Here is a 27,143-nt window from a genome sequence, read left to right on the forward strand (position 1 = left end):
AGGGGAGATCTACACCTGGCATACAGGGCATTGTCAGACCCCACTCTGATGTACCTCCTGCATATCCACAAAAGAAATAGTACCAGAATTACTTGTTCTAAAGACTTAAACCTTGCATGTGATATAAATAGAACCTGCTGGAGAGATAGGTATGTATCCCAGAGACTACCCCATCTATGGAACAGGCTCCCCATCTATGTGAAGCAGAGTTTCTAATCCAATTCAAGTGCAACTTGGACTATTGGATGGTAAACTAGAAATTCATCCCTGGTTTAGCACCTATGTCACTGATGCAAACAGGTAACCTGTAAATGATTCATTTTCCAGGTCCATGCTTACATTTATCACGGGTATCAGAACTTGTCAGAGATTTGGGATGCATGGCTAGGCTTAAAAAGGCCTTTGTGGTTGTTATCCTAGCAAACACCTATTAACTATGAACCTATTATATAGGTGGAGAAATGCAGTGCCAGATTAGTGTATGACAGGAAAACTGAGGTTTCAGTTTGATTTAATAATAAAGTTACAGCATTTCCATGTCACTGCAGTATATTATTAGTTTGCTTACACACTCACAAGAGTTTATTAGCAACTAGTGTTTACTTCATGCAGAAAAATGTAAATAAAGTGAGGGCAATAATCAATGCTATCAATTTATAATTGTTAAAGCTGCAAATGTTATTTTAAGGACCTGATACTAAATACAATCAAGGACTTTAGCCACCCAGCCTTGCAAAAGAGATGAAAAGAAGAGGTTTAAAAGGCCTAACTATAAAAAGAACACTTAGATATTAAAGCAGGCCTTGCGATACCTTATCAGTGACTGGGACAATGCAGAGTAGGATTTGACAAGAACTGTGGTGCAGAAGCCGACTGTCTGATTCAGTTATTTCTTCAATGTTTGTTTAAAGTTAAAATGTATGAGTTAAAGCAAGTATGTATGTTTTCAGACAGTTATATAACAGTACTACTTTTCAGTTTATGTTTTTATCTATGTTCAGACAATACTGACAAAAAAGTATTAATAAATTAGTTTCCAGAATATAACGTTTACTAGATTTCAGTTTATTTTTTTATTTTATCTGTGTTCAGGTAACACTTGTAGGAAAGTTATTCCTGCTATTTTAAATGTTTAGTATAAATATGTATCACATTTCAGTCAAGATTCAAAATATGACATTCATGTGTTCAGTATAGTACATTTCAGTCAAATTTCAGAATATAAGATTGACACTCAGTTACTTTACATTATTCAGTTAGTTTTAAGGGTAAAGTGACAGAATTATTTGTAGCGGGCTTATTACATCATTCATTTCTACTACATCATCCTTCACATTATTCAGTCATTAGTTTTAAGGGTAAAGTGACAGAATTACATTATTCAGTCATTAGTTAAGGGTAAAGTGACAGAATTATTTATTGCAGGGTTATTAAGATAAGTTATCTAAAGAATAGGTAGTAATAATTACTCAAGGCATAACATGGCATGCTTAATTTGTTAATTAATTTACAGGTTACAGTGCACTTTACATAATTATTGTACACTAGTCATAAAGTAAAAAAAAAGACACTAACAGAAAATGCAAATGTACAGACCTGAAATACAGAAAGCATAAGTTTCAATACACTATTACAGCTCATAAGTATTCATAGAATATTTCAGATTGAAATTTAGGAGACAGACATCTATTACAGCACAGAGAAGCTAAAAAAAGGTAAATAGTATTAATAAATCTAGATGAGAATTTACAGACACCTGTTAATGCAGTATTTAGTAATTATGCTTCAAGATCAGTTATAAAGTAGTGCTGATTTCAGTTAATCTTCAGAAAATAGCCATCATGCTTGAAAGGCTATACAATAAAAAAGAAAATGGAGTAAACATTAAAATGTTTAAAGATTTAAATAAATGGACAACAGGAAAAGGTTTCATTTGCTATAACAGAGACATCATGGTAGAGTAAGGCACCCGTTTATAAGGTAAAAAACATAGGCAATAGACAGTGGAATTTTACCATTACAGCATACAGAGATAGGGAAGAAAAACAGACAGGGTTAACAGTTTGCACTCTGCCTAACTTAAACGGATGTGTATGGCATTTTCCCAATGCTGTTCCAGAACAGCAGAGTTAAAAGAATTACCTGGCTTAATCAGTTTTAGAAACCACCAATTAAAATTTTCAGAATAATGTGCAGGTTTTGTATATATCGCACATACAACAGAATGTAGACTTAAAGACTCTAAAGGCTATGGATCTAGGTAATATGGAAATTAAATCATAAAGTTAACAGACTTCAATCCAAACAGACATGACACCTAGTGGTCAAAAATAAAACTGCATGTTTATTCACCAGCTAAAAACAATTGCCCACTTATAATTAAATCATAAGGTTAAGAGACCTCAGAGTTAAGATACTTCAATAAAAACAGGCCATAAATACTCAAGTGACACTAGTGGTCAGAATTATAATTGCAAGTGTATTACACATCTGCAGATTATTAGTAAAGTGGCATAAAGTCTGCATATTCAAACCAGATTACAGTAGTAAGCAATATAGATATAAGGTAACTACAGCTTTGTCGCCTCATAGCAACACGTTGTCCCATTCGATTCTCAGCTAGAGCTTCTTCTGTGTGGAGGCATACGTGAATGGGGTGTGCCTTCATTGAAGGTTGTGCGTCAGGGCTGGTAACCCGGTACATAAAAATCCACTACCAGTCATTAGCAGACCGGAGTTCCACTGTGGCGCCCCCTAACCAGGAAATGCCGAAAGACACAAACAAAACCAGGTCTCTGTAAACGATTGTCATGGACCTCAGGGGGAGCTGTTTGAGTGAGGGTATTCATAGTGAATTCACTACAGTACATTAGGGTAGAGTAATAGGCCTGAAAATATTGAGTCAGACTTGTGTTTACATGTATGCATTCAGTTTTCGGAGAAATACAGAATATTCCTTTCTCAAGGGAAAGATACAATCTTGCCTGCTAAGTATAAGATGTACAGAAATAAGGTTTACAGAATGCTCCTTAAAGGTGTACATAGCAATGATATGCTAGATAAAGAGGCACATGCAAGACAAGGCTTGAAAACCAAGGAAACCAATGCTAAAGAGGCATGGAAAGCAATACAGGGTTTTAGTATTATTAGGAAATATGGCAGATACAGTTAGTGAAGTCAGTTAGTTAGGTCAGACTGACATACAGAAAAGATTAAATATCCAGCATTTTAGAAATAAAGTTGCAATACAGACACTTGAGCCTGAGTACAAAAGACAGGTCTACAATATAGACACTCAAGCCTGAGTACAGAAGACAGGTTAAACAGACTGCATCAGTTTATATTATTCAGGAAAGTTAAGAATATATGTGCAGAAACGTTGGATATATTTAGCAGCACTGTTATTACCAACCAGCATTCCAGTATTTCTACAGGCTGTTACTGTTTATCAGCACTGTTAATGAAGACAGTATTGGATATTGTAAACATATAATAAAGCCTCGTTAACTGAACTACAGTGTTTGGAGAATTCATTCTGAAAAGTACACAAGATTTGGCCCATAAAGGGAGACTGGTACCTGTTCAGCATGAGTTTGGGTAACTAACAAATAAAAAATTTCATTTCAGTTGTTTCCAGCTAATTCCAGTATACTACAGTCTTCTCAATTCTGTCATCATTAATGACTTTTATGCACCATATAAATGAAATGTGAATATATTCCTTAAAATGTAGATCACAAAGCATTTGATCAAACCAAATTGACCAATAATAATTGGACAAAGTCTTATGCCCCTGCTGGTTAACTGGATTTGGTTAGGGCGATGTCTATACCTCTCAACTGTACAGATATTTGCAGAATGCCCACATTTTTGCCTCATATTTCTGGTCCATTTTTCTTAAATTTGTGGTTTTCCAGAAAATCACTACTAAAGACTGGAGTCAGAAAATAATGACAGATATTTGAGATTCAGACTTCATATGCTTCAGAAAATTTATGCTAATCCCAAACCTGTTATTCTAGCAACTTTCTATGTCTGTAAGATCATTTTTTAAAAATTGTCCCTTTTTCATAATATTATGAAAAAGAAAAACAATAAAGAAATAGTATTGAAAAAAAAATGTCCCTATTTTTGGGCATTTGCCCTCCCATTATTTATGGCTTTGTCCATACTTTTTGCTCTAAGAGGTTGAGAAGTATGGTGATGTCACACCCCAGAGGGAGTGGTTCTAAACCTGTGATCTACATCTCTGCTTATACTTTCATCATTTTTGGTGCTGACATTTCAGATGAAAGAATACTTCTAAGCTGGTCAGATAAGGAGACTAAGATAATGCTCTACCTCCTGAGTGACTTACACTTGAATAAGATCCAGGTGCACCTTAGAGGTTCTGACTAGGAAGAGATGAATACTTGGCAGGAGTTGTTTAAGCAGATGTCATCCCTGACAGGCATCGCTCACACTGGCCCTCAGGATGGACACAGGCCCAACCACATTGACTGAGTAGGCTGATTGGGTAGTGTGAGAAGGCCAGAGTTCTATAGTAAGTATTATTATTTTTTTAATCTTTCGGTCATATTAAACATAGATTTAAAAATAAACTATAATAAGTTTTCATAATTGAAGGTATCTGGTAGAAGACATATCTGTAACTGCAAATATGTATCTATAATGTCATAATAATACAAAAGAATGCATAAACATATCTGTATATAGAAATGCATCTGTACACAAATGTATATGTATGTCTGTAAATAACAGCTATGCATCTGCATAAGTACACTTAACAACTATTTTTTCATGTATGTATATAAGTATATGTATTTATACATGAATAAAAAATTTGCATTGCCACATCATTTCTTTTATACTATGTACTGCTTTAGTAGTTAAGTACATGCAGGCGTTTTTTTGTTCAGAAAAGATTTTGATTGAGTATGTATTCATTAGTATAATAATTGGATAAGACAGCCATTTGTTCAACAATTTTAACTGCACATGCAAGAGGGTGGAATTAAATCAGGAACCACACCCTAGTGAGATTAAAGGTTGACGGAGGGGTGGAGCTTGCAGTGTAAGTGAATGACTAGCGGTTCCCTATCAGAAGCCTGAAACACTATAAGCCTGAAAATCAAAATCCTGAAACCAAAAGCCTGAAAATTCAAAATCCCGAAAACCCAAAATCCTGAAACTCAAAATCCTGAAAACACAAAATGGACATACTGACATCATTGTGGCTTTGCTATTGTTAGCCCTGTGGTGTTAGGTCATGCGTTGGGTTCAGGTAAGTGTGCGGTTGGTTTTATGTTAGGGTTAGGGGCGGTTTAAGTGAGTTAGGGTTAGGGCGCAGGTTAGGCATGTATGAAATAGTGACAAATATTGGGGTTAGGGGCGGTTTAAGTGAGTTAGGGTTAGGGCGCGGGTCAGGTGAGTGTGCGATAGTGACGGGTTAGGGTTAGGGTCAGGGTCAGTTGGTAGATATTAGTGTCTTTATAGTGACATATTAGCATTATTTGTGTTTTCAGGATTTTGAGTTTCAGGATTTTGGGTTTTCGGGATTTTGAATTTTCAGGCTTTTGGTTTCAGGATTTTGATTTTCAGGCTTATAGTGCTTCAGGCTTCTGATAGGGAACCATGACTAGCACATAGTTTAGTGAGAGATGTCTTGTTATATTACTTCCATATACATGCTTAAACAATCCCCTTATATAACTATTGTTATTAAGCAGAAAATTATCAAATCATACATTAATGTCCTGAAATACATGTACTGCATCCACATCTAACAGTAAATATATTTTGTTTAATAAAGGCTGAATTGAAAGTTTTGCTACCTTTTATATGTGTTTGTACAACTTTTGTTTCTGCATTAAGAAAATTCATAGATTGGTAAATGAAATTGCAATGTAGGTATACAAGCCATAGAAGTTTAACAGTTTAAAGTGGAACCTAGAATGAAAGTATATGATAAGATTCCAGAAAACACCCCTTCCCCAAATACACAAGGTATGCACACATACAAAAGTGTAAGAATTTGAAGGAAGATGCATCCTTCTATTTAAATTGAATGAAAGGAAATATTTATTGGCATCTCCCTTTAAATTTTCCAAGTCTTTTGGGTTTCTAATATCATGACAGGAAAGGACTCCATTCTTAAGTCAAAGTATGTTTAAAGTTTATGAAATTAGTAGTGTTTCAGTCTTTGATATTACTGGAAAGTGCTCTTCGCAGCACCCACAATGTGCCCAGTATTGACTCCTTCTGTGATTCATACAGAGTTACATGTATCAGTAACATATCTATGTATGACTGTAAATTCTTTGTTGCTCCTACTACTATTGGAAATGTCTGGGTATCCTTCTTTCACGTTGTCATCATTTCTGCCTGCAGATCCTGGTATTTTATGACTGTGCCTCTGTACGTAAGACCCTGTAGTCATTGGGTTTAGAGATTTCAGTAATCAATAGTACTTTTGTCTTCTATTCATGGACTACTATATCTGGTTCTCTTGCATCTATTTTTTGAACTGCTCGTGATGGGTGATCCCAAGTGATATAAAGGTCATTCTGTATAATGCTTTGCAGCTCATATTTCTAATGTTTCTCAAGTACTTCAATATTATAATAGCTGCACAATCCCCAGTGCAACAGTCTTGCCACATTATTATGCTTTTCAGTATACAGGCCCTCTGCTATTAGTATATCAGCTACAATCTAGCTACAGGGTGTGTGACTGTTTCTAATTCTGTTTTACAAAACATGTATTTGTATGTTTCTTTAACATGTTCAATGGACTTTGTAAACCAGCATGTACATAGTTGACTGTCTTGGGCTGGCAGTATTAACCTTTCCTCTTTTGGTTTAAAATTCACTTCTCCTTAAGTATTCCTGCATCACATCCTAATAGACATGAGATTGTTCCAAGAGTTTTCTGCACTTACAACTATATTTATGCCTTTCCAAACTTCTTGCCTTCTCATCTGATCTTTCTCCTTACATTCTTTATTTTATCTCTACTTTTACTGCACCTTTGCCTTTAAATTTTCCTCTCCCCTACAAAGACGCTGCACGCACGCACTCAGGGAGCAGGGGAAGAGGAAAAAGAAAACTATCGGGAGAGACACCAGAACGGAGAAGGAGGATGAGGAACTAAACTCCCTGTTTTTCAATTTGGCGACCAGGACTTTTTCAATAGAAGAGCAAGCTTTACTAAATAGGGGGTTATCTTTTATACCCTCTAAACATAGCGCATTATCAGATACCCTTATAGGATTGCGCCTTTTCGTTAGAAAATTGTCTCTTAAAGTGTTTTTTAATGATGGTCCACCTGATAATCACGCATCCATTTGTGATGCTGTAATCTATAAAAGAAGAAGTACTTTTACACCTCCGTTGACTCCTACCATAGAGTGCTTTATGCGAACATGTGAGAATGATTTTTACAATTATTATGAGCATAACAAACATAGTAACATCTTTGTAAACTTGAATCATGCACTTAGAAACTCGCTAGATGTCCTTACTAATGATATAGATATAGTGTTTAAACCAGCGGACAAGGGAGGGGGTGTCGTTGCTCTGGATAAATGTTTTTATAACCAATTGATGGATAATATGCTTAGTGAGGACAATGCCTACAAGGTCATTGACAAATCAAAAGTTACGTCAATAATAAATTATGTACATGACACATTATACGATATGTTGATGACCAGATCGATAGACAAGACCCTGTATGATTTTTTGAAGATAGAATCACCTCTCATCCCGGTCATAAAGGGTTTGCCCAAACTACATAAAGATGAATATCCCCCTCCATTACGACCCATAGTATCAGGGGACCATTGGGTGACCGAAAATGCCTCTCTATACATACAATCTAAGCTTGGCCCAATGACGAAGGAGATACCTACCATTCTAAAAAAACTCATATGAGCTATTAGAAGATCTTAAACAAGATTCAGTAACCAATAAATTAAATGTGAATACTTTACTTGTCACTCTGGACATAAAGAGCCTTTTCACAAGTATTCCCAATGATTATGGGCTTGATGCTATTAGGCTCCATTTAGTTGAACATGGAACCTCAGACAGCAATGAGATTATGAATATTTGCTGCCTTTTGGATTTGGTTCTAAACAACAACATTTTCTTGTTTAATGATAAGGCATATGCACAAACGTGGGGAGTAGCCATGGGCACTCCCTGCGCTAATGCATATGCCAACCTGGTCATTCATAAGTGGGAGAAAGAGAACATTTTTGGTGACCCTAGATTCAACAATGTAGTCATCTACAGACGTTTTGTAGATGACGTCCTAATACTATGGAATGGAGGTGTAGATGAGCTTGAAGATTTTGTTAGTTATATGAATGGAACCACTTCCTTTCTTACCTTCACTCATGAATATTCTACAGCAAGAGCTGACTTCCTAGACATTACTATAACGAAGGGTAATAACAATAGCTTGGCTACTACCCTGTATAGGAAGCCTTGTTGGAGGAACAGCATCCTCCATTATGATAGTTTGCACCCACGATACATATTTCGTAACATCATAAAAGGCCAGATTAGCAGAATATTAAAAATATGCACTGATAGAGATGATGCTTTGTGCTTGATTGAACAACAAAAATGTCTCTTTATAGATAGAGGATATCCAAATGAACTCATTAATGAAGTGGTTGAATCTATACTAGAGAATCCAGCTCTATTGAATGGAAAAGGGAGAGCTAAATATGGATCAGAGAACAGAAATAGTATTAAATATGATATTAAATATACTAATGACATTGGGCACTTGACCAAAATTATAAAAGCAAACTGGAAGATATTATTATCTGAGCCATCCCTTGCAAGATTATTAGGTAACAAACCTAGCTTCAGGTTTAACAACTGTATGAATCTTAAAAGATTATTATGCAAGGAGAAATCTGAGATTAGGCCCGTTGACATCCGAGCCCAGCTAAGAACAGGCACTTATGCCTGTGGTCATTGTTCTATGTGTAAATTTATAAGCAGGACACAAGACATTAGGATTTCAGGCATCAATATAAATTTTGAAGCCACTTTCTATGCCACTTGCAATACGCAGAATGTTATCTATCTTGCGAGATGTAACCAATGTGATAGCTATTACGTAGGTATGACGTCACGTAGACTCAGGGACCGGGTCTACAATCACACCTACGATATCAGAAAGAGAAACCTCACTAGTGCTCTAGCTATACACTGTGCTGAAAGACCTACACACAGTTTTAGCTTCCAAGTACTACAGGTTATAAATCCGAACAGAAGAGAGGGTGACCACCTAGGCACCATAGAAATGTTTGAACTTAGGTGGATTCTAAGGCTCAAGGCACACATACCTCCAGGACTCAACACCGTTGTCAATATACGCCCTGTTCAAACAGGACTGATATAAGGCAGTCTCCTATCTACTATTCACCTTTCTCTACACCATTGAACTTACACTACATCTATACCCCTCAGCAGGCTCTTGATCTACAACAGAATACTGACGAGGGGAGCCTTTACATTAACATATATTTTCTCACCAGCACATCGGTTTTTTGACATGGTTATGCTACCCAGGTATCAATTAGTTCGCTAAGAACTTAGTCATGATCTATATTTTATGATTTTAAGATTAGAGTAATTTAGTTACTTTCGTCCCATTACTGATAAGAAACAACACATCACCATTGAAAATGTCCCAAAATTGCTCATTTATTTTCTTTTCATGTTAACGACACAACATCATTGCATCTACCATAAATCTGGCAAATAATATCTGTGGGTGAACTCTTGACCGCCGGCATCATGAGGTTTTAAACTGTTGATTGTATATCTAGACAGCAACACATGTTGGGATTTATTTAATACTATTAGGGTTTCTTGATGGCTGGGTTTTCAAATAAACATTGTCATCATTTTTTGCATTATGAGCGCTTAGGATTAGAGTAATTTAGTTACTTTTGTCCTATTACTGAAAAGAAAAGAAACAACATATCACTAATGATAATGTCTTAAAAATTGCTCATTTATTTTCTTTTTATGTCAACGACACAACATCATTGCATTTATCATAAATCTGGCAAATTATGTCCGTGGGTGAACTATTGACCTCCGGCATCATGAGGTTTTAAAGTGTGGATTGTACACCTAGACAGCAACACATGTTGGAATTTATCGTATACTATCAGGGTTTCTTGATGGCTGAGCTCTTTAATAAATATTGTCAACCATATTTTGCATTATGAGCGCTTGGGGTCGCAGATAGAGGTTGTGGGTTTTGTCTTTGCTCTTGTTCTGCTTTAAACTGATATATATGTTAACTATGATAATTTCTTTATTATCTATAGCATATGACATAGCCCAAGGGTTTATGAAATGCAATAAGAATAAGAATAACCAAAAAGGTGTAAGATAAAAAAATATTATGACTCATTTTCTATGCGCTGATGCTGTTTATACATATTCATTTGTTTTCAAGACTGTTTGCTAGTCATGCATTCAGAATGGCAATGAATTATAAATAAGTGGAAAGATCACACCTTATGTTTATTTAACCAATGATGGCAAGCTTATATATAGCTTGAATTACTTAAATGTTTTAATAGTATGATTTTTTATATATCTCGACCATAGCGCGTACATATAGTTCCGCGCACTATATATCTGATACAACTTTGCGCACTATATGTCTGACTTAGATATAAAAATGGAGGAATGAATTTCCTAGAAGCTTTTCAGAAGTTTTATTTTGGTTATTGTTTGAAATACACAATATGACGTTCCAACTATTTCATACTGCAGTGTTTTTATACTATGCATGAGAATACTTGATGTATCGTTGCATTTGTTTTAAGCCTTTAAGTTTATTGCCTAAAACATGCTGCCAAAAACTTGCTTAAGGAAGTGATGTAAGATGAAAGGTGTTTTAATCACATTGATTATGTTTTAACTAATTGATTAATTGACAATTACCTTGTTTAATTGGATGATTGTTTTAATATATAAATGGGCGTTTTTTATGTTTAAACTATAACCTGATGAAGCGCATTTGTATGCGTGAAAGCGCTTGTTTGTTCTCAAAATAAACTGGATTTTTTACTTTATCGTGGTGGTTCCAAGCAGTGTTCTTACCTACATTCTTTATTTGGCACATTCAGTTGCTTCCTGATTTCTGTCTACTTCTGGGTTGATTTCCATTCTCGCTTGACACAGATATGCTTCTGCTAAAATAAGCAGGGAAGTCATCTTAGACTTCTCCTGATCTTTTAAAACTTTCTGCATGTTTGGATCTTGCCAGGTTTACAGATATGTATGCATTCCTATAACTGGAGATCAATATATGTAGTCAGTTTCAAGGAGGTCCATACCTCCTTCAGAAAGGAAAATATATAATATTGATATATACTGATTTTTATAAATCATTTGATAAACGTGAAGCATTTTTCTTGTTTTCCTGGCTGACTGCTGCAATACCTTTTGGGACGAGGCAATCACCCCAAAACTGTAAGTTTGGCACAGTATGAGAATTCAAATATAAATAGTTACTTAAAGAAATAAACAAATATACCAAGCAACTGCAACAGTCACTGAAATGACTTTCACAGTACTAGTAGTTATATCTGAAGTGTTAAGGAAAAAAGGTAAGATACAGGTAAATAACAATGGTTTTGTTTCTTCTCTACCAAGCCAAAGAGGAGATGACATATAACCATGTTTACCAAAGTTGGTGAATCAAAAGATTAGTTTGAAGGTGTTGGTAAGTATGAATACAGTAATAAATGCATTATTCTATCTTTAATAAATTATATTATTATATAAAACTTCAAGAGTATTTATAAAGAATGGCAACAGAAAGCTTAAAATGCTTTCAGTACACTATTGCAACCAAATCAGAAAGCACTGTCAAGAAATAAATGCATTATTCTGTCTTTGATTTCATTGTTATATATAACTACAAGAGTTTATGGTAATAAAAAGGTCTAAGTGATTTTAGTCCAGTATTATAACCAAGTCCATATCAGGCAGAAATATGAATTTTATTAGCATTTTTTTTGTTACTCAGTAGATTGCAAAATGTAATCCCCACCAAGACTTGATAGCAGTACACTCATTCTTCCCATGTATGCATAAGCACTTCCTATGCCATTGTTCCCATGGATGCTTAATCATTTCCTGTACATTTTTTTTTAGTTAATAAAGATTTAATAACAATAAAATTAATTTATAGCAAAAATTGAATGATATCTAACAGATATATAACATTATGTGTGAATTTATTGTCTGTATTTCCTCTTTGTCTCCTCTTTTCTTATTTTACTTATGCATTCCTTTCTCCTTCTTTGTTTTATTTCTTACCCATTTCTGTTAATTTTTACAGAGCCAAATTACTCAGGAGCAGCCCCAATGTGTGCCTCCCAGCGTAGGGACATTCTACACTCTGATCGTCGAGAGACATCCTCACAGTATCAGGGTCATGGCAGCAGTCCTGTAGGCATCCTGTTATGGGACAGCCTGGCAAGCATCACTGAGGGGAGCTTCAGGCCTTGGTTCAGGATGTGGCAGAGCAGGTCATGGACAGACATCTTCAACCAATTGCGATTCCCCTGCAGCAGGTGGAAGACTCACTGCCCCAGTCATTGTCAACCACTGCACCACCACAGGCCCCTGCTTCCTCAACATCGGCGTCTTCCACTGTAACACCATCTGGCAGTGGAAACATTTAAGGCCTTGTGGAATTGACACTGTTGTTGGCCTGCACTCATCTTCATCCACTTCCTTCCCCACCCTCTAAAGTACTTCCCACCCATACTACCCTCTTATATAAAATATTTGAAAAAAAAGAGGGTCTATCCCCTGACAAAAATGTAGTACCCCTCCTCTCCCAGCTTCTCCAACACAACCATTTGGGTGTTTTTCTTCTGTGTTCCTCCCTTTGTTATGTCTTCCTTTATTTAAATCTCTCTCATCTCCCCTTTTCTATTCTTTAAAGCAATCATCAGGGTCTCCACATAAGGATCCCCTTATAGCAAACATATTAACCCCCTTTGTTTTCTAAAATATTAAAAGTAAAAGCTACAAAGTCCGCAGCTTGCCTTAAGTCTTCCAAAGCATGACTGCACATAGCCGCTATCGGCCGCAGTATTCAAGTACATAAGAAGCCATACAAAGCCTAAATCTTTCTTGTAGTCCTTCACATATACTTAACACATATCTTCAGGTACTTTATCAAAATGCCTTCACATTTCCTTTGAGCAAATAACTTGCACTTACTGTATTTGCATATAAGAGTGGCAGAGGACCTCATGGATAATGACTATACAAGTGTGAAACCTGGAACTATGAATACCTCACCTTGTCTTAGTAGGATATAAGAGTCCCCCTCTTGCTGCACTTATCATGACAAAATAGCAGCTTATACACTAATGTATGGACTGAGGCATTATGTGTTCTATATGTCATGATGCCATATCAGGAATTTTCAGCTTCAAGAAAATTTTCAAGGGGCTGTCTTTATCAATAAAATGAATTGCAAAATTAATATTCTTGTTGCATCAAACACAGTAAATGTTGATACTACATAAAATAAAGTGCATACTCCCATCTCTTAAGGTTTGTTATTTATATTTGATACATAAACTAACAATATTCTTTAAAAAAACAGAGGAAAATATAACTACAGCAGAATCAAAACACAAAAGAAAATATAACACACAGCCTGAATGAAAATCATTTAGCAGACTGTGAATGACCACAGTAGCCATCCAGAATTAATGAAAACCCATCACTGCCAAGTAGGTAACCTAGTAAGGGCCATTTTATTAAAAATAACCAGCTATTGTATTCATTCACCATTCACTTCATTCATTTTCTAAAACACATTTTTTTCCATTATGGAGATCCAATTATTTTATTTCATTAAAAAATTGTCAAGCACAGACCAAGGCATTCTGCATAGTCTAATGTTTCATCATGTGAGAATTAGGTAGAGGAAACCATTCTAACTTATTTTGTGTGAAAGAACAATTTTAATTTTAACAGCCCCATAAATGAAGCTGAGTGTTTTTTTTTTTTTTTGTGCTTACCTGAGTAATTAGAAACTTTGTTAAGCGTTCCGGCAGTCGTCCTTTTTCACTTGACAAAATCATCTCCAACATATCGCCATGAAGTTTCTCCATTACAACAAACACTCTCTCTGAAGTTTCAAACATACACTCAAGGTTTACCACACCAGCATTACGAAGGTTCTGTTATGGAGGAAAATTATGCAATGCTTAACAAATGTTATTTAAAATGGGTCTGTAATTTACAATACAGCATCATTTTATCAACCTAATATTTTTCATGCAATATAACAAAATCTAGTGTTAATTTCAAGGAAGGTTGCAGATAATCACATTGTCTCTGTAGGAGTAACCTATTTTACAAAAAGAAAATCCCATTATATTTTAAATGCTTAAACCTTCAATGGTATGCATACAGCTATAAAATGTATAGCATTTAGCTTTGCAAAGCTAAGATCTTTTGTTACAAACCTGCATTCCCCCTTGTAATTTCTTGAAGTGAATTGGTAAAATTCAGGATGATTGCCTATTAAATAACATGCAGACACAAAAAAGCTTAATCTTATGACATAGAATAATGCTTCACTAGCCTGTGTATTCATTCCTTCAATACAGATTACCCAAAAAACTCTGCCTATATGAACGTTATTACAACAAGGGTTTCATTTCTACCTAATATATTTTTGACTATGTCCACATATATGCATCACACCAGTTTTAGTTTAAAAAATACTTTAGGGGTATACCATTCATTTCATGAAAATGAATCTTCTAAAACATTCCCAAAATTAACCGTTTTAGTTTTAAAAATATGAAGAAACCAAAAACAATGGAGAAGCACCAAAGGTCAAGTAAATAAAATGATAAATGCTGTCAGATAAAAATCACTCGGACCACCAGGTAAGATATACACTTTTAATAAACAGTATCTGAAATGTTAGTGCTTTCAGGAAAGTCTGTTCGTCATACTCTTAGCGCTTAAGTCCCTTTGTCAAACTAACAATTCAAATAATACATTATTTAAAAGACCAAATAGCCAATCACAGACATTTCTGCTTATGAATTAAATACACTTCCAATAGCACTGCAATCAGAAATGAATAAACGGGCACCGCCCCCTTAAAACAGGTTTGAGCGGCACTATACCGTTCAAGCCAGGGCTTCTGTCAGCCCGTAATTCCACTATCCAATGCACTTCTGATGTCTCCATGTGGGTGACTAAATCTTCCCCCCGTAAGTTTTCATTAATTACCTGCAAGGCCATAACCTTAAAAGAATGACAAGCTCTATCCGTAAGATGTTGGTATAAGGCTTTATTTACATTGCAGAGGCATATAGCAGACATATGTTGCAAGATCCTTTGTTTAAATTTACAGTTGGTTTTGCCCACATAAAATGCACTGCAGGAACAACAAGTAGCTAAATATATAATATTCTTAGCTGAGCAGTCAGCATATAATTTAAGAAAATAACTAGTCTGTATGACTGAATGAACAAAAACATGATTATTCGAGATGTAAGGACAGGCTTTACAGTGTCTACACTGAAAAGTTCCTATGCTATTTGAAGATACAGTCTTAATACTGTGCAAATTCCTATTAGTACCTAATATTCCGCTGTGGTGACCCCTAACTGGGAAAAGCCGAAAGGCAGTTTATTTGCTTCAAATTCCATTTCGTTTAAAAGTGAAATTAGGTGTATTCCCAACAATATTAGTAATATTGTCATCCACCATCAATATTTTCCAGTTCTCATGTATAATATCACAGAATCCCTTAGTGTCACTTCTATATTTCATAGAAAGCCTCAGTTTGTCATGTAACTGATTATTTATGCTTACATTATTTCTATTACTAACACCCTTTTTTTGAGAATCAAGGTGCTGCAGTATTGTGTCTTAGAGCTTTACTGTCATCAATAATTTGATACACCTCTCCTATTCGATATCCCCTGTCAACAAACCGTGACTTCAAACATTCAGTCTCTATATCAAAAATATTATCACTAGTACGTAATCTAGGCATTCTAAGTGTCTAACCTCTAACAATATTCTTAAAAACATTCCATGGATGAATGCTGTCCTGCAACAGCATGATGTTCCTCCAGCATGATTTCCTATAATCAGACGTGTTAATATTATGAAAAGAGTCATAAGTTAGTCTGACATCTAGAAAATCTATTGCATTGTGAGAGTAATTCACAGTAAAACTTAAAAAAAATTGTAGTTCATTCTAAATAAGATAGAAAATCTTTTAATTCCTCTATGGTATCCGACCATAGAAGGAATGTATCATCCACAAAATGGGAATAAAAAGTCAAACATTTCTTCCAATTGTGTTCAGTATGATGAAGGGACTTTCTCGAAATTGCTAACATTTGTGATACTGTTTTATTAAAAGTGTATATCTAGCCTGGTGGTCCGAGTGATTTTATCTGACAACATAGTTTTAAAAATAGAAGTATTTTGCTGGAAAGAAAAAATAACTCTTGTGGCTGATTTATCCTATGTTATATTGTATATTTTGCTTTTATTAGATGAGAGGAACACTGGACTTCAGTTAAGGTGAAAAGGAGACTTGGACTCAGGTATAGTGCAACTGCCTGGGCTAGCATGCTGCCCCAAGTGTTAAATGTTTTGGAATCCAGCCATTATTGTAGGAAGGAAAACTATCATGGTCCTTAAGTTCCCTTTCTCTTGACTTCCAAAATAATTCCACAGCATTATTTATAAGACTTATGTTTTAGTCATTGCAATTTTGCAATACAGCTCTGTATTAATCTTATAAATCTCAGATAATTTACATTAATTGCTTTTACTGTGGGATTCAAAAACTTATGGGGTATCATTGCTGAGGAACCCTGCTATACTGTGATATGCCATCAAACAATGTTTTCAGCTCTACTTCCTCTTATGACATCACAACAGTGGCAAAGTCTGCATAGGAAACCTCCTATCACTGCAAGTACTGCTATGCCATACATATCCAATGGGATTCAGAAATATTCTGTTAATGAATAATTTTCTGCATCTCATAGTCCAACTCTACATGAGCACCGCTGTCATTTAAAATGATTCCCAAATATGTCTGAAGCCCACAGTTCTGCATGTACATTTTCAGGTGTAATGCCGCATGCATGAAAGGGAAATCACTAGCAGGCATATATTGTCAGAGACACAAATACAGTGATGGCAAGTGGTAAGGCTATACAACTAAAACACAGTCTGTGTTTAAAAAAAAAGGGGTCAGACTTGAGCTGTTTCCCCTGAGTAAAATGTGTACGACTCAAAAAACACACTATCACTCCTCGAGCAGAGCCTCTAGCCTGTCAGAAAAGCTCTATCTGTACCATGTAACTGCTACTGTATGCCTTTAAGCTGCTCACTGTGTAAGGCTTACAGTGCCAGTGCTGGGATATAGGTGGTGCCTCTATTCCAAAATAGCTGATTCACTTGAACGGGAAATGTTGTTTTATATTACATTCAATGCCTCTATAAACTGTCACAGTCCAATGGACAGATGTCTCTAACAATGTTTTCTAAATCAAGCATTGTGTTCAGTGACTCCTGTTTAGCTTACTGCTATCACCATCCAGACCAAGAGACACACCCCATACTGCATACAGAGGAGAAGGGTAGAGGAAACAACATCCAAAAAAGCAGGCAGTACACTCCTGATATGCCAGCCACAGATAATGTAATGCCATGTCGTCCTAAGTTGGTCAGTCACACTATTTATGAAAGGCATAGCTTGATGAATATTAACATTGTCTGACACAGGTCATGGGTCAACAGTACAGGACCAACCAAATGCTACAGACCCACACTGTAGATTTATCTGTAGGTCATAGTGGACACAGATAGGGAGCTGTATCCATAACTGAGACACAAAAGAGGATCACAGGCTTAGAACTTGGATGGTAGCTAAAATGAGAATTGAGGAATTTAAGTATAACTTGCAATAATCATACCAAGGGGTGCAGAGACACTGGGTTATCAGATATGGAGTTCAGCAATGGTTTCCCCACTTACAGGAGTATTACATATGCCAGTAATAAACAGACTTAGAAAAAAGCAAAGTACAACTTACCATGAAATACTGACTACAAGAAATGACAACTGATACATGCTTGGAGTACTTAGGTTCTTAAACTAAAACCTCATATCATAATTGTGGGTACTACACTCATTGCTTTTACAGTGGGCAAATATTATGCTACTTCACAGTATGTGCAAGTGAACCATCAATTTGTATTTGCCCTACAAAGTGAGTTTATGTGTAAGTCTTGTTTTAAAATGATATATTACAGAAATTGAAAAAAATGCTGAAACTCTTACAAAAGAAGACCACTACTCATTCAGTAATATTTGCAATGGATGAAGATAGATTGTATCCATTGGACCCTGCAGTTGTAAACCACTGTTTGCAATGAAGAACAGTTCTTGAAATGCATATATATCCTTTCAATGGCAGTTTCAGAACAACAATGACACTGATAATTTTTTTCAGAAAACTGAATGTCCACAAAAAAGAAATCTGGAATATCTGAGAGAAAATCAACCAGAAAAGGAGAAGAAAAAAAAAAACTTTCAAATGTTCAGATACAATGAAGGAAAGGCTAGCCGAAGGCGAGACTTCTCAAAAACAGCTGTTTCAAAAACAATAAACTTAGAAGACAGAACATACTGAGGAAACTTGAGATTTTCTGCAGTACCAGGAAAAGTGGAAGAAACAGACTAAATTAATTTTATAAAAGTACAAATAAGCAATTGGACTGTTATTCCACTGCAGGGTTTGATAACTGAAGAGCATCTCATGTGTATGAACCAAATATGGTCATGAAAAAGCAACCAAGACTATATTAATAACGATGAGTCATATCAGGGGCAGAAGGGAAATGTATTAAAAACTGTGGAAAAAAGAGTGTTTCTGGGAAATTATTTACTGTAAACAATGCAGATGACAAGCAACCGTATCTCTTCAATCGGGATGTTGTAAGGTAGATGTGAGATTCATTTTTGCTATAGCTTGGTGGTCTTTTGAATATTTTTCCTGGAAGAACAAAGACATTTCAGATATAGAACAGGCTTGGAAAGAAACAAAGTTTGCCAACAAAAAGTGAACCAGCAAACTGAAGGAGAGACTGCTTCTAATTCTTCTGTCAAGGGAAAAGTTCATAGAGATAATTTGCTGGTGAAACCACTTCCACTGTTTCAAATGAAAATGGTGGAGCAACAGAGAAAAAGCTCAAGAGCTGACCAGAAAAATCAGGAGCACCTTGGACTTGAACCAGAGACCAATGTCAGGAGGTCAAGATGATGTAGAAGAAGACCAACAATAAAGTGAGACTAGTGATTAAATGAAAGATTTGTAAAGTATCATTCCTAGCTATGCAGTTCAGACATGAGAACTGGGCTTCTGCTACAAAGAGTCGCTGAAAGAGATTGGATGTTTGTTGACTGCGTTAGTGAGATGAATCTAAATCATAGTTCTCACTTTATCATTACTGTTTTGAAGAAAAATGAATGGACTGAATATATAACTGTGAGTAAAAAACATTTTCCCTAACTAATATTTGTATAATAAATTCCCTGAATTAAATTGGACATTATATTGTAAAGTAGTTTTGTATAGTATGCAGTGGTATTTTAAATTGGAGGATTTTAGGTCCATATTACTTAAATTATTGATCTGTGCAGATCTTAAGAAGCTAGCCTTATATTCCCATTGTAGATTGTAGCCCTTATATTTTGCATACAAATAAACCAGAAGTAAGTTAAACAAGGACACATTGGAACATTTACATGTTTCCTCTATCCATGACAGATGTGTGCTAAACCAGGGATGAATTTGTGGTTAGTTATCAGTGACTGCTGCTTATACTAATGATGCTGAAGCAAGAATGTGCTTTCTCTTGACTGCAATATATCTGGGCTTTACACTGTAACAAGATAAAGGCTGGATATAAACAATATAATGTTGCTGTCTTGGTTTTTATGGCAGGATGTAAATGTGTATTGATCATATTATATGTGCATTCAAATATAATATTCTGCCTGTTTTATAATAATGCTCTTATTTTAAGCTCCAGTCACGAGAATTTGTTTTACGCAAACAGGTTAAAAAATATAACATGAAAAATGGTAATTTTCTAGCACTTGAAAAGCCCAGTTAATCTTTACATCTGCACCTTTTTTATATGAAGACAATGAATAAAACAGTTGCATGCAATTATTCATGAAAGACCTGACCAGGGCATTCTGAATGATAATCACCAGAGCCGTCTCTTACATTTTAATCGATTAGCTGTTTTTTCCACGAGTGAATGCTTTCAGTTGGAGGCAATGAGTCTACAGGTGCAAACCATTAATCAGGAAAGGACTGAACAATGTCTTGTGAGTCATTAGTATAATAAACATTATAAGTAGTATTTAAAATGGAACTGGCAAGCAGTTCAGTGAAAAAAAATGTGTCTGCTTGTGTCTTTCGGCTTTTCCCGGTTAGGGGTCGCCACAGCGGAACTCCGGTCCGCTAATGATTGGCAGTAGAGTTTTATGTGCTGGCTTGCTGGGTCTAACATACAACCTTCAACGAAGGAATGCCCGTTCAGCATGTCGCCACACAAAAGACTCTCTAACTGAGAACCGAATGGGCAATGTCTAACTGTGAGGCGACAACGCTACCGCAGCACCACCACCGCAGTTGGCAGCCTTAGTACTTCAGTGTTAAATAGAACAGGGCATAATTAGGTTTATGCATTTAAAGGTAGCCAGTGCACTTTTTTTCTTCAGGCTAAAAGTTAGTGTACTGAGATCAAACATGTTTTTCACATCTGAGATGGAAAAAAAGATATAGGACAAGAACAGAAGATATTTGTGCAAGAGGGAATACAGACTTCATGCATAATTAAATCTAACTTTAGAATAGGCAAATTCCCTTATATGGAATGCTAACTATTTATTTTATTGCATTTGTTTACCTTGAAAGTCTGAATGGGTGGAAAGCTATCCCTTTTCAATGGAAGCCCTGGGAGAAAAGCTCTAGAAAATTCTAACATTCCATAGAGAACATAGTAAACATTGGTATACAAATAATCAACAAATATACATAACATTATTTATTTATTTATTTTACATTTGTTTACCAGGGAGTTCTGACTGGACAGAGCTGTCCGTTTTCAGCGGAGGCCCGGAGAGAAAAGCTCCAGAACAATTGCTAACATACTATACATAAGGCATTGACATGAGCATTGTGATTTGCACATTCACTTATAAAAATATAGCAGATAATAACATATGATTGCATAAGATATTTACATAAGCATAGAGTTTCAGACATATAAAAGTATAGCAGGTAGTTATTAGCAACAGCATCTAAAGAACGATGGAACATATTTGTAAATGAGTTTGACAGAAGAAGAGAAAGGGAGCAAAAATGGAAGATTAGTATTTATACATGAGAAAGAATATTTTAGGACAGCTAAAAGAAAGACAAGAGAGTGGTACAAGATAAGGATGAGATTTTGGGCCAATAACTATGGATTATAATGCTTGGAAAGAATAAGAGAAAGTTTACCTTTTTGGAAAACACATATAGCTGTGAGCACTTGCTGAGAGATAAATGAGGTTGGAGATTTAAAATTGTATCTACTATGCTGTACTTTAACAGCATAGCTAAAATTTGGAACTCCTTACCCCTGAACATAAGATCCACCAATAGCACAACTAACATTAAAAAAATACTAAAAACCCACCTATCAGCTACTTGGAGTGTCACATGTACTGACCCTTTTTAATACATTAGTGTATTCTGAATGTTAAATTAACTCCTAAAACTCTCCACTTTTCCACTATCTAACTCTTTTAATCTGATTTTAGGAATTTTTTCTTTTTGTCAGCAACATCATATCATACTTACTATACTGCAGTGATAAAATGCGCTAATTGATATAGTTCTTTTTTCTCTATTCCCCAAGTTGAACAATTTTTGTACATACCATTACATACAACTCTGTTTTTATGTAATCGTCCTTTAATTATGCTATACAGTATATCTATCTGCTCTGTATTAACACGTGAATCGATATTTTATCTACTACTTATCCTGTTATTTGGAGCTTTTCTCCATGAGCCTCTGCTGCAAATGGCCTTTTTTTGTCCAGTTGGACTTTCCAGATAAATAAATGTAAAATGTAAAATAATAAATAAATACATTTATTTTCTTGTTCCATGGGTGTTTTCAGTGAAGTGAAAAGTCTGGGAAATGGTAACTGGATTTAAGTAAACACAAGAGGTAGCAACTGCATAGAAAATCAGCCGACCAGACGTTAAAATACGCATGTAAGTTACAACTTGGAAACATACTCAAAAGAAAGGTCATGCAGAATATGTGAAAGTAATACCTTTTCATCTGACTGGATGCCTTACCAATAGTAACATGGAATGTAACTGGCATTGATGATACAGACAAAATTGGAGAGTACAATTATATTCGAGAGCAAATAATGTTACAAGAGACATCTTTAAATAGAAATCAGCATATGAATTTATCAAAGAAAGGTTTTCAAAATAGATATTCAAAGTTTCACGGACAAAGAAAAAGGGAATAACAATACTGATTTTGTGTGTGTGTGTGTGTGTGTGTGTGTGTGTGTGTGTGTGTGTGTGTGTGTGTGTGAGAGAGAGAGAGAGAGAGAGAGAGAGAGAGATGAAGAAAAAAGACAATAGAGGTAGGATTTGTTGTAACATGGGGTTATTGGCAGGGAAGGAAGAATAAAAGGGTTCTCATCCAGGAAAAAAGAGGTAATTGTTCTCCTCTACTCGTCACTCATTAGACCCATTATAGAGTACAATGCCCCTTTTGGAATGTACCTCACAAGACATCAGCAGCAGCTGGAAAGGCTAAAGAAGTACCTCACAAAGAGAATTACTGGCCTCAAACAAATGCCCTACACTGACCGCCTCAAAAAACTCCAGCTTTACTCCATAACATATTGCGTACTCCGAGGTGATCTCTGCCTAACATATAAAGCTATGTCAAACCCAGAGCTGTTTGACATGCTACACCTAAAGAAATCCCAATCCCTCTGAGCTACATACTCTAGGGACCTAAACCTTGTCACCACAATAAACAGGACACACTGGAGGGATAGATTCCTGCCCCAGAGACTTCCGATACTCTGGAACAAGCTACCCATCCATGTCAAGCAAAGGATGGGAAATAAGAAATACACCCCGGGGATCACTTCTGTGTCTCTGCTGGATATTGGCACAGGAAAATAACTTTCTTGGGTGGCGTAAGCTATGGAACCTTGCTGGGTAGGATTACATAGGGCCTTGGGCTGATAGCCTAGTACCTACATATGAACCTATGAACTTATACTTGAATGTATTCATATTACACCTAAAACCACTATTATGGGGTTTAAGAGAATTTGGGGAGAAATAATGTTTTCAGCAGGGGAATATTATTTATGGCTGGGGAATGGTATCTGATTTTCAGAAGAAAGGATATACCATGGGGACCTACAATGGAAAATAAAACAAAAGAGGATAGATTTCTGAAGAAATATATGAGAATAGTTGCAATGGACCATATGAATTCAGTATCTACATCTATAAATCTACATCTATATCCATCTATCTGTGTGTGCGTGTGTGTGTCTGTATATATGCATGTATATTAGTAGTCAAGGTAAATTAACTGGGCAAGATGTAATAGTGTCATCGGTGCAAAAGATAGTACACACTCCTTTGGTGCCAAACGTTGTGAGTTCTATTCCTTCACCAGGTGGATGGATTGTTGACACTGCAGTGCAGTATAAAGGGGGAGGGGTGATGCAATCCTAAGTGTGTCATTCCTCACATGAGACATTAAACTAAGGCCACATCTCCCTATCACAGTATTTATTAAAAAGGGTAGGGGAAGGTCACCTATGCGCTGGCCAAATTTCTTATAGTAATACAAATACCACTTCAGGTCTCCCCAGAAAACAGGCTACTTTCCTAGTGGGACTAACCCTGTCAACAAAATATAAAATAAAATAAATAAATATATTTAATGGAGAGAGTTTAAATGCATCCAATAAGTTTTTCAGATCACACACTGATAAAATAATGATGCAATGTAATGAAGTAAAAATGAGACAACGACACCACCCTACTTATCTGTTAAAAAGAGGACTGGATAGTAGAAATAGTCCAAGAGTTATTAGGAAAGATAGAAATTTCTGCAGAAATGATACTCAGGGAGTCAGTTAAAATGAAAATGGAATTAAAAAAAAAATGGCAGAAATAACAGAAAAGAGACACAGGAAACAAGTAATAGGAATTAAGAGGGGCTAACAAATGTTAAAGTATTCAAAAATAAGCAGAATCTTCCAGAATGGACCCCATGGGACCAGATGACATCCCGGGCTGTGTACTACATGAACTATAATATGAACTGGCACCTCACCTAAGTGTCATGTTTAATCATAGCCTCACCTCAGGTTTCGTGCCCACTGAGTGGCGCAGAGCTACAGTTATCCCAATCTACAAGGGGGGATCCACCTTGGATCCTGGAAACTACCGTCCCATCAGTCTGACAAGCCTTATCTGCAAGGCCATGGAGCGTATTATCATGGAACTTATAAACAAATACATTGGCAACCTTCAAACGCTGGACCCCACCCAGTTTGGGTTTGTGAAGGGCCGATCTTGTCTCCTGAACCTGATTGACTTCTTTGAATCAGTCTCCAGAGCCATGGATAAGGGTAAGGTGGTCCACACAGCCTATCTAGACCTTGCCAAGGCCTTTGACACCATCCCCCACTCTGGAATCATAGATAAACTTACTAAGTTGGGCATTAATCCCTATGTCACCCAATGGGTTGCTAAATGGCTTACTGATAGAACCCACACTGTAAAAGTAGCCGACTCCAAATCCAGCTCCAGACAAGTGACAAGTGGAGTACCTCAGGGTTCAGTCCTGGGGCCGCTCTTGTTTGGCATCTACTTCTCTGAAGTACAGGTCAACACTAAGGGACTCTGGCTAATAAAGTTTGCAGATGACTGCAAACTGGGAGCCATTACTGAATCCCCAAATGATGTGGATACTCTACAAAAGGGCCTCACAGAAACAGATGCTTGGTGCCAGAGCCATGGGCTCAAGCTCAATGCCAAGAAATGTATTGTTATCCCCTTTGGGAAAAAAACATGTATCCATGAATTACCATATAGGTGGCAGTACACTAAACACAGAAAGTGTGATAATAGACTTAGGGACACAGGTGGACAGTGGTCTCACCTTCGATAACCACATCGCCACAACAGTCAGGAAATCCTTCTATGTGGCACACCTCATCATGAAGGGCTTTTCATCCAGGAAAAAAAGAGGTAATTGTCCCACTGTACTCATCCCTCATTAGACCCATTATAGAATACAACGCCCCATTTGGTATGTACCTCTCAAGACATCTGCAACAACTGGAAAGGCCTCAGAAATACCTCACTAAAGGAATCACAGGCCTAAAGCAGATGCCCTATGCTGACCGCCTTAAAGAACTCCAGCTATACTCTGTCGCATATCGTCTACTCAGAGGCGATCTCTGCTTAACATACAAGGCCATGTCAAACCCAGAGCTGTTGGACATGCTACACTTAAAGAAATCCCAATCCCTCAGAGCTACACGCTCCAGGGATCTAAACCTTGTCATCACAATAAACAAAACATGCTGGAGGGATAGGTTCCTGACCCAGAGACTCCCCAGACTCTGGAATAGATTGCCCATACATGTCAAGCAGAATGCCTCTTTGGACCTCTTCAAGAGGAAACTTGACAATTGGATGGGAGAAAGGAAATTCACCCCAGGGATCACGTCAGTCGCCCTGCTAGACAGGGGTCCAGGAAAGTAAATAATGTGGGAAGAAATAGCCAGGGAATTGTTATGGCTAGGCTTGTTTAGGCCCTAGGGCTGATAGCCTAGTACCAACCTATGAACCTAAGAACAACAGGAGGAGCAAATGATTAGTATAAAGGGAAAATAAGGAAGTATCTGGATAATGTGCATGAGTTTAAAAATGTCGCTATTAGTCAAATATGTTTTGACAACAATTCTAAAGCACAGAATCTCTTAGCATTATAATTTAGGTAACAGAATCTAGAAAAGGTTGTTACCAAATTTAGAGAACCTATGTCAAGATAAATAATCATAGATGCTATAGCACTATTTCAGACAATTTAGACATTCTATGAACATTTGTATAAAGCAAAGGCATGGGGAAATCAAGAAAAAGGATAGATGGAAATATTTATGGAAGGCTTATCCATGTCAAAATTAGAGGAAGTAGAGGCTAAAGAGTTAATAGCCATCAAAATTAAGTCTCCAGAAAAAGTCTGTATTCCAGCTGAAGTCTGAATTTTAGGAGGGAAGAAAGTGATAAAGATCTAGATGGTTTTGTTTAATATTTTAAAAGGGGAGGAAGTACTAGCATCTTAGAAGAAAGCTATGGTATCTGTTTTACCCAAAAGGGTAAAGACCATTCAGGTCCAGCTTTGCATTGACCTATTTCAAGTTTTAACCAAACCAAAGTACTTCTGCATGCACAGCTGGTGCAAAGGCTCAAAAGGGAAACTGTAAAACAACAAAAGCAGACAGCAACACATTCGAGCGGACATAAGACTTTAATAAGTCAAACCACAGTCAACAGACCGGTTTCAGCCCAATGGCCCTTATCAATGTACGACATTAACTGTAGTTAGCTCTACTTATATATGAGAGCATGTTCAAAACCAACCTATCAGCAATCAAATCACAGATGATCATTTAAACCATGTGTAAATAATCCACCCAGCCTCACAATCCAAGATTTATTTTTTGTTCAAAATATTATGTCATCCAGCCTTACAATTCCTATTCCACTGTATTTTATCAATAATAATACAATGAAATTTAGCAGATTAATGGTATGTCTAAATAAAACATTTGTAGGGTGCTTATTTCTAATGTTACTGAGGTGTTCAGATATACCTAGCCTCATAGGTCTTGACATCTGACCTGTATAAATTGCTGAACATGTACAAACTGC

General features: G+C 36.3%; 1 protein-coding gene across 1 annotated transcript in view; it reads right to left on the bottom strand.

Annotated features, from left to right (window-relative positions):
- PRKD1 (protein kinase D1) overlaps positions 1-27,143 on the bottom strand; it is a 1,412,470-nt gene that overhangs the window by 192,791 nt on the left and 1,192,536 nt on the right. Inside the window, exon 16 of the mRNA XM_044073466.1 lies at positions 14,099-14,260. Within this exon, the coding sequence (XP_043929401.1) occupies positions 14,099-14,260 (162 nt within the window). The remainder of the gene's footprint in view (positions 1-14,098; positions 14,261-27,143) is intronic.

The sequence above is a fragment of the Protopterus annectens genome, chromosome 6.part0, assembly GCF_019279795.1.
Source record: "Protopterus annectens isolate FY-2018-M chromosome 6.part0, PAN1.0, whole genome shotgun sequence".
NCBI classification, from domain to species: Eukaryota; Metazoa; Chordata; order Ceratodontiformes; family Protopteridae; genus Protopterus; species Protopterus annectens.